Raw genomic sequence first — 9,539 nt, forward strand, 5'->3', positions numbered from 1 at the left:
TATATATTTCAGACAAGGTCTGTCCCTATGTGTAGTCCTGAGCTCTGGCTGCCCTGGAACTCAATCTACAGACAAGGTTGGCCTGGAACTCAGATAACCACCTGTCTCTGGGATTAAAGGCGTGCCTGCGTGCCTGAGTGCGTGCGTGCGTGCGTGCATGCGTGTCACCACATCTGGCTGATTTCTAAGCTCTTGATTGACTGAGTCACCACTGACTACAGAAATTTTCCAGCCGTCTGCAGGATGTGACAAGGTCTAGAACATGGCAACCAGGGGATTGTAGTGGCTTCCGTGGGACCTGGTTCTCCTCACTCTACTCCCTCAAGTCTTCTCTCTAGACAGAAATAGACTCACCAGTTTCTGAATGAAGGCAAGAGTCAGCTGCAAGGTGGAAATCCAGACTTTGCTGTGATTGAGTTAATGCCCCACTGGGTCCTCTAACTACTTGGCATTACTGCCTAGCTATGATCTCAACACTGAAGGACCTCTTCTACCTCAAACACCAACCTTAACTTCTCCAGAAGAAACCTGCCTGCACAGAAAAACACCAACATGGTACCTCCCAACACTGGTCTCCTGAGCACAGTGGATTTTAAGAACTTTATATGTAGACTCCTGGGCCTGCAGCTTCCTTGGTATCACCCACTCCTTTCCTAGAAAGCAACAGTAGGGAGAGCCTTCTGTCTCTGATCCCCGTGGCCAGCAGCAGACACCTTGCTGAGAACTCTGGGAGTTATGTGTCTCTTCCCTACTTGGCAGAGCTGGCCACACCCCAGAATCTAAGCAAGTTCAAAAGCATTAGAAAAACTCTAGCCAGTGACTGCGGGCTGTCCCTAATGACAGCGCGCTGGAAACCATGGCAACTTGACTTCCCAGAGAAGCCCCTGGTCTGTCCGGTTCAGCTCTGTTTGCTGATCCCCAAGGCTTTGCTTACTCAGCCCTGGCATGTGCGATTCAGGCACCCTAGGCCTGGGTGAATCTCCTTTCAGCTTGTGCCCTGGCTCACCCTCCAGCTGCTCTTTCCTGGCAAGGCCTCGGGGGTATTTAACTGTGTGAGGCCTTTCCAAAGAGGCCCTGCAGGTCACATGCCTTTCCCCTTAGCACAGATGGCCCCCTTATTTATTTTAGCTGTTGTTGAGCCTAGGCTCGTCAGCAAAGTCTGGTTCTCTTTGCTAGGGCACATCGAGTGGGAAAACCAGAGCTGCCCTGGGCTGTGTTCTGAGGGATCTCTTACAAACACCAGTTTCACTGTCACTGTGACCTAGGTTCAATTCCCAGCACTCACATGGTAGCTCACACCTGTAACTCAGACATGCAGACAAAACACCAATGAATATAAAGTAAAAATTAAATAATGATAATGAAAATAATAATAATAAAAACAACAAAAACCTCTGAACTGTGGCTAGGGGCAGGGGTGCTTTGCTTACATGTATGTTCGCACGCATGTGCACCACATGCCTGCCAGTCAGTGGAGGTCAGGAGAGGGTATCAGATCCCCTGAAACTGGAATTAAGGATAGGTGTGAGACACCACATGGGTGCTGGGAGTCATACCTGATCTTCTGCATGAACAGCAACACTCCTAACTACTGATTCTCTGTCTCTCGTCCTGGGGTTCACACCTTTAATCCCAGCACTGGGGAGGCAGAGGCAGGAAGGCGTTCAAGAACAGCCTGGTCTACATAGCCAGTCTCAGGCTGGCCAGGGTTACACACTGAGATCCTATCTCAACAAAACAAGCCACCCAAACTCCTGACCCCTCTGTCCTTGGTGCACAGCACCTTCCAGGTAGCACCCACGCACGCACACACGCAAGCACACATGCGCATCCCACCACTCTCTTCCCTTTACAGCAGCCTCGGGCGATTAGGTGTCTGGTGGGGTTTCTGTGAGCCCTAAGCCCATTAGCCTCCTTCCAAAGCTCTTTCCATTCCCGTGGCTTAATGTTTAAACAATTACCTGGAGTAAATTCTCGTTACACAGTGAAGTACACAAATCCATGTTCTCAGAAAAGTTTTTTTTGGGGGAGAGATTTTGAGACAGGATTTCTCTGTGTAGCCCTGGCTGTTCTGGAACTCACTCTGTAGACCAGGCTGGCCTTGAACTCAGAAATTCTCCTGCCTCTGCCTCCCAAGTGCTGGGATTAAAGGTGTGAACCACCACTGCCCGGTAGCACAGACAATTTTAAAAGCAGTGTGTGTGAGGGCGGAGTTGAGGATGTAGTTTATCAGTGGTAACCAAGGCACCTGCCTGTCAGCCCACTTCATGTGAGGCAACAGTGTTGAACTGAAGGGAAGTCTGCCAGTAAGGAGCTGCGTGCCACACCCTTCTCACAGGACAAAACCTTAATGCCTGCCTTCAAAGAGTTTATAACCACAGAGACGGTATACACAACGCCTTTTATAGACAATCTCCCTCATCCCTCTGGAACACAGGAAACAGACACAAGATTCCTCCTCTGTGGTAAAATATGACTCGCTCCAACAGCACAGCACCATGTCTCACCCACCATACTGCCATCCAAAGCTAACGAACAGGAGGCAGATGCCCTAGAGTGCCAGCACCGACACTGAAGCAGAGGACCACCCAGACAAGATGTCAGTGGGTTATCAGTGAACTCTAGGCCCCTTGGCCAAGAGTGAGACATTGTGGGGTGAGAGGGTGAAGAGGAAGGAAGGAGAGGGGACAGTAGATAACCACCGCCTGGGAGGAGCTTGCGTGTCCCTGTCTCAGAGCAGTGTCTGGTTGAGGCCCTGGGCCCATCCAGCAGCGCCTCTCACCTGTGTCTGTAGGTCAGCATGGGTTCCTTATCTCCATCCGATTTACACCCACAGACCAGGCAGAAACCCAAGTCAAAAGAGATCCAGGATGCAGCCGCCTCCCGCACCGCCCCCCCCCCCCCCAGGAGTTACTCCAAGGTACCCAGCAAGCTCAGCACAGTCGCTTTCTTGGGTGTTGAATTTTGGATGATGACAGCAGGATGGCAACAACTTCTAGGGTGCCACTCTAAGGAGCCACAGAACTGGCCATGTGGACTGTGCCGTCTCACGGTTCTGTAGGGTTCTTAAACAAGTGTGTGTGAGAGACAGGGGACCAGGACAGACACATACAAAACACACTGCGATACCAGCACTTGAGAAACTGGGGCAGGAGCACTGTGCTCTGAGGCCAGCCTGTTCATAGCAAGATCCGGCCTCTAAAAAATGGCAGAGCGGAAATCTTGCCCCAAATGCCAACACCATAATTGTACGGACGGACAGTGGTTCCAGGTCTCACCAAAGCCAGGCTTCCAAAGAAAAGATGTCCCCTCCGGGAGTCCTGCCGGGTGCCGCTCTGCTCCTCATGGGGACCTGGCCGCCACCCACAGCCCCCCTGCTGCGGACATGGGTCTTTACTGGTGGGGACTGACAAGTCAGCTAAAATCCACCCTTTTAAGGAAAATGCAGACGGAAGAGCTATGTTCAAGATCTTTAATATTGTGAAGACAGGAAGATCTGGGGAATGGGACAATGGTGGCAAAGACTGTCTTAAAACTCTGCAAGGCTAAGATGGCGCATAACTGATCTGAGCACTCAGGAAGCAGAGGCAGGAGAATCTAGGGGGCCCAGAGACCTGCCTGGGCAGCAGGGTGAGCCCCCTCCCCTCCAGAGAGGCTCACCACAAGCTCAAGTGAGACACAGATGGGGTGGGGGAAGGCAGGACTAGGTAGTGAGGCCAGTGCTCTACAGGATTCTGACTAAGAGGGAAGCACAGCTCTGCCTCCCTAATAGGATTTTCAGACACTGAGGCTGTCACAAAGTCCAGCAAAGGAGACAGACTGGGTACATTCCCATGGTTACAAACAAGATGGAGACAATCAATGGTGGACGCCTCCCACAGCCCTGGTCTCTCATGGTCCTGCTGGAAAGCAGAGTCTTGACAGATCCGTGATGCCAGTGAGAAACCCCTGTCCTGTTTTGCAATCACAATGACCTGACCTAGTCACCCCGATGACAACGTCCACCTGCAGTGGCCTCTGGGTCCTTACAAGAAATCGTTCGTCGATAGCAGAAGTTTGCCAAGCTCGGCACACGTGTCCATCCGAGGCTGGTGGGCCCCATGGCAGCGTCTACAGCCTCCAGGTCAGAGTCAGTCAGAGCATACCCGGATTTAAGGAACCATGGATTTCCTTACTTCACTTGGAGGCTTTCTGGATGTCGGAACAAGTTTTTCAACATAAAGCTTCATGATTAAAAAGACCCAGAAATCAGCAGATGAAATGCAATCATCTAACACTTGATTACAGCACTGGGAGATTCCATGGCATCCAAGGATCAGGCCAATGAGTTGTCTGCCACACCTGGTTGCTAAGCTCCACATGGTTCAGGTAAGCATCTCACTCAGGTCCACTGAGCCTGCTCAGGGCCCAGGCAGTCCATGTGCTGTACCAGAGAACCTGTGGGTCACCCTGCTGCCTGGTTTCTAGGCATACTTTTGTGGCCCTGACTTTCTTGGAGAACTGAAAGACCATCCTCTTCCTGTTCTGAGGACACCATAGCTTCCTCCACCAGCGCTTCAGGAGACACTCCATACCCAGGACAACCAGCTGTCAAGAGGTCTGGGGCCAAGTTTGAGACCAAACAGCTTAAAAGCCTGAGAGCTGGTGTCGCAACACAGGCCTGAAATGCAGCCATTGGACAGTGGAGACAGGAGGACCCAGAGTTTGAGCCAGTCTGAGCTATCCGAGGCCCTCCCTGTCTTAGCGGGAAGAAACCAACCGGAGGGGCTTGAACGCCTCTTACCACAGCCTGTTCTCCAGGTCCATGAATACTGGGCGTGAGCAGCTCGGCAGCCACAGCCCACTCAGTCTTGGGGACAAGGCATCCAGAAAGAAGTCTTTCTCCATGCCCAGGCTTCATTTTTTTCTTTGCCGTAATTTGTGTCTAGGGACTGCATTTCCATACACTCTGTCTCCGATTTTCTCTGATGCTCCAGGAAGACTTAAATTATACTCTGTGGTAACATAAGGAACTGTCCCTTCGGGCCCAGGCTGAAATGGAAACACAAAGAAGCAGCATGGAGACCTGTCCACAAGGAACAGTGTGTCATTCGAGTCACATAATAAAGTGTATGTCTCCAGGGGACTGGAGAGATGGCTCAGTGGTTAAGAGCACTGATTGCTCTTCCAGAGGACCAGGGTTCAATTCCCAGCATGCACACAGAAGCTCACAACTGTCTATGACACCCTCACACAGACACATGTGCAGGCAAAACACCAATGCACATAAGATGGAAATAAAAATGAAAAAAAAAAAAAAAAAGTCTCCCATTGCCTCGATTGTTGACAATGCCAGCTTGGTCTCGCCTGCCCAGGTTCCCTGGAGGCCTCTTCCATGTGGACTCACCTGGTTCTTGAAAACACAATGTGGAATGGAAATGGAACCAACCAGCAGACAGTTGACAGTTTTTAACTCCTCTGGAGGCAGAGGGGTGAGGATGTGGTAGAGTCGCTTGTCCATGTCAATGCCTCTGCAGATTCCTGCAAGATTCAAAGCAGGGTCGGCCATTCTGCAAAGCTGCACTTTTCAACCACAGGGAAGTGAAGGTAAAGTTGATCACAGAGTTTTAATTTTGAATTTTGGGGGTGAATATATGGCTCAGCAGTTAAAAGCATTTGTTGCTCCTCCAAAGGACCCGGGTTCCATTTATAGAACCCATATGGTGACTCCCATGGGTGACGCCCACCTCTGGCCTCTGGGCACCAGGCATGTGATGCAGACAGACATGAGGAATAAATGAAGGAGTTTTCATCTTCAGTGTTTTACTTTCAGGATACAGTACATAGCCGTGGAGCTGACGGGCTGGCCCTACAGAGGAAGGGCACTTGCCGTTCTTCCATGAGATCCAAGCTTGGCTCCCAGCACCAACTCCAGGCAGCTCATAACCAAATGTAATGCCAGCTCTAGAAACCCAACGCCCAACACCTCTGCTCTCTAAAGGCTTCTGAACTCATGTGAACATACCCACATAATTAAAAAAATTTTTTTGGGGGGGTAGACAGGGTCTACATAGCCCTTGTTGTCTAAGAACTTGCTAACTTGACAAGACTGTCCTCAAACAGGAGACCCACTTGCCTATGCCTCCTGAAGTGAGCCATGATGCCAGGCTAAACATAAATTATAAGAAAGTGCCATTCAAAGAATTTGATTGTCTGTCCCATGTTCAGCCGTGAGGGACTGAAACAGGCTTACAGAATGTGATGTAGGTAAAACCCTGCCACCTAGGAGCACAGAGAAAGACATTAATTTCTCCAGCGAAAGGTGATTCTTTGTGTCTGGCACCAAATAATACAGTGTCCAGGCAGGAGGTCTACTGTCTCCAGTGAAGAGGACAGGGCAGGAAGCATCATTCACTGTTCACTCACCAAAGCCCAAACAGTCACATATGGGGTTCTGGGCAAGCAGGATGGGGCCCCGAGTGTAGCCTTTCATATCATCCACGATCCTGCAAAGGCCAACCCAGCTGGCATTCACAGCGTACAGGATGTGGGTAGGAGCAACGTCAGCGTGCATGACCCGGATAGCGACAGCACTGAAGGGCACCTGGAGAAGAGACCGTAATGTGCACCTCGCTCTTTAGCTCCTACCTGGAAACATGTCTCCTTGAGACCTCCAAGGTACAATCTACTGCCTCAGGCTCCTACATGGAATTATCAGGCGTGGACTACAACAGGTGACTTAAGAGACTCTTTAACCAGCCTGCCTCCAAACAGAAATCCAACAGGGCACTACACCAGGTTCCCCTGGTTTTCTTCTGAGAAAAGGGTCTCTCATTGGACCTAAGGCTCGCTGATTGGCTAGATCGCCCGGCCAGCAAGCACCAGCAATCTTGTGTCTGCCCTGGTGCTGAGGTTGTAGGCACGTGCCAGCACACCCAGCCAAAACCTAGGGTTTTGAAAGCACAAATTAGGGGATGGCTCAGTGGATGGAGTCCTGGCCTCTGACGATGCAGGAAGCCCTGGGTGTGGTGGCACATGACGAGTCTCATGGCACGTGGCAGACAGATGCAGGAGGACCTGAAGTTCAAGGCAGCCTGGGCTACACCTCCGTTCTTCCTGTACTTGTCCGTATGATCTTCATTCCCTCTCTCCCCAACTTAAAAGCAACCCAGAGCACGGGTGAGATCAGTAGCACTAGTGTCGGCTGTAGATGATGGGGGAGCTGCTCAGGACGCCGAGGAGGTCAGGGAGATAGGAGGACGTGAAAGGGAGAGCCAGAAAGGTCAGGAGGTCCCAGGGCCTGGAGGCTGTGGCGACAGGGACGTCCCAGCAGGTCTTGGCAGCCAGCCTCAGGTCGGCTTCTCTGCTGCGTGTCTGCAGCATTTACTAGCTACACATTGGTGAGTGTGAGCCTGCTTTCCTGGTTTCCTTCGTTTTAGAGGCCAGCCTCCCGCCACCGTCATGTTTCATCATCATCTAGAACACGCGCCACAAGTCAGTGACAATTGTGGAATTTTGGTGTCTTAAAAAAAAAAAAAAAAAAAAAAAAACCCCATGGAAATACGGTTTTTTTTTTTTTTGTTTTAATCCCAGGTGTGGAGACATGAGGTGGCTTGGGACTATCCACAGCGGCTGACTAGGATTTGCCTCGTGTCCTGGCAAAGGGTGGTTTTGCCAGCTGCAGATAGTTTGTGCAAGTGCGATTATGTGACACTTGGAATTCTGGGAACTTTTCAGAGGGTATTTGAATCCTAGGGCCCTGGGGAGAGGGGGGATTGTGGTATGTCAGTAGCCTTGCTCAAAAAACAAAAAGAAATTAAACTTAGATTCAAGGATCTCCGTCCCCCCCTCTCTGTGTGTGTCTCCCCCCTTATCCTTCTTTCTCTCTTATCTAGTGATAGGAGGTAAAACCGGCGGGAAATGGAGAACCTACAAAATAGCAAAGCCGAGCTCCAGGCCAGTGTGCTGGTCAGAAGTACCAGAGCAGAAGGAGAGCAGGGCAGGCCTAGGGCTCAGTCACTGGCCACCTCCACCCTTCCTACAGACACAACACAAAGTGACTTTTTTTTTGATATATCCAGGTAACCACGTCCCAAGTCTTCTCCTGTACGAAGCACAGGGAACTCTACAGTACTGCTCTGCAGTAGAGATATGTGGGGACACTACTTGCTTTGTCTTCAAAGCAAATGCTTCTTGGTTTAAAAAACAAAATGCAGTTGTTGTGTGTGTCAGTGGGTCTGTGGGTTTGTCTGTCGGTCTGATGGTTTGGATGAGAATGGCCCCAACAAGCTCCTAAGCGTGAATGCTTGGTTCCCAGATGGTGGAACTGTTTCAGAAGGATGATGAGGTGTGTCCCCAGGGGATGGGCTGAGGCATCAAGACTTGCAAAAGTCCCAGTGACCGTAAATGAAAGCATGAAGTCTCAGTTGCTTCTCCCCCTTGCCTACCTTTGCTCTGCCATCGGACTCTAAGCCTCTGAACAGTGAGCAAAGCAGGTAACCTCATTATAAGCTGCCTCAGCCAGTGTTCTGACACAGCAATGACAAAGTAACCTGAGACTGTGTGTGCGTGTGAGTGTGTGTGTGTACGTGTGTGTGTGTGTGTACGTGTGCACATATGCATGTGAAGCTTAGGCTGGGTGTCATCCCACATCATGGGAAGGCTCTGGGTTCAATCACCAAACACATACGTCTGCTATCACCTGAGACTATCTCCATCACCCTAGATCCTAACATAATAGCCGTTTCCCCTGAAGCAATACCCAGCAGCCTAAACTCCGCACTGCAGATGCCTGGCTGTTGGAACCTGACAGGAGTATAACTAGGTCCACAGGAGGTGCTCTAGGTACCAGGTAGTCTGGGATGCCTACAGCATCCCAAGACACCCTGAGGCACGTGCACTACCCTCATGCAGTAAGAAAGTGCAAACATGGGGCAGCCACAAGATTAGATAACTTATAGCTGTCATGTATAACTACAACAGATGACAGACACTGAGGCTTGCCTGCCAAGGACCAAATGCCAGCTCTGCATCTTCTTCTAGGCAACCCAGCCTCACTGTTAGTCTCCCCATCTGAAAAATGGGGACAGTATCAGAAGCCACACCACAGGGCTGTTTTGAGAATTAGGCAAGCAAAGAGTTATACAGGAGCAGACAAGCACTCACCGGGACTCGGGACTTGGAAGCCTCAAGCATCTTATCGGTATCAGATAATTTTCCCCACCAGCTCCAATTACCTGATAGGGTGTCAGGCTGTGCAAAGGCCTAAGTGGCTCTGGCACTGGAGGCATCAGCTGGCTCAGGTAGCCCAACACTGCCAGATCTCGAAAAATCCTGTTGTATTTGGCCCTGAAAAACAGAGCAGAGGATGCTGGGTAGAGAATCACAGCAACCACACCCACAACAGCCTCACAGTGACAGCAACCACACCCACAACAGCCTCACAGTGACAGCACAGCACACCCACAACAGCCTCACAGTGACAGCACAGCACACACACAACAGCCTCACAGCGACAGCACAGCACACACACAACAGCCTCACAGTGACAGCAACCACAC

At 50.7% G+C, this 9,539-nt stretch overlaps 1 protein-coding gene across 1 annotated transcript in view; it reads right to left on the minus strand.

Moving 5' to 3' along the window:
* Positions 1 to 3,458: 3,458 nt before the first annotated feature.
* Nol9 (nucleolar protein 9) overlaps positions 3,459 to 9,539 on the minus strand; it is an 18,749-nt gene continuing 12,668 nt past the window's right edge. Inside the window, exons 9-12 of the mRNA XM_028757995.1 lie at positions 9,216 to 9,327; positions 6,406 to 6,583; positions 5,387 to 5,520; positions 3,459 to 5,031 (exon numbers count right to left, since the gene is read on the minus strand). Of these exons, the coding sequence (XP_028613828.1) occupies positions 4,897 to 5,031; positions 5,387 to 5,520; positions 6,406 to 6,583; positions 9,216 to 9,327 (559 nt within the window). The 3' untranslated portion in view covers positions 3,459 to 4,896. The remainder of the gene's footprint in view (positions 5,032 to 5,386; positions 5,521 to 6,405; positions 6,584 to 9,215; positions 9,328 to 9,539) is intronic.

The sequence above is a fragment of the Grammomys surdaster genome, unplaced genomic scaffold (assembly GCF_004785775.1).
Source record: "Grammomys surdaster isolate TR1022 unplaced genomic scaffold, NIH_TR_1.0 126185, whole genome shotgun sequence".
Classification (NCBI taxonomy): Eukaryota; Metazoa; Chordata; class Mammalia; order Rodentia; family Muridae; genus Grammomys; species Grammomys surdaster.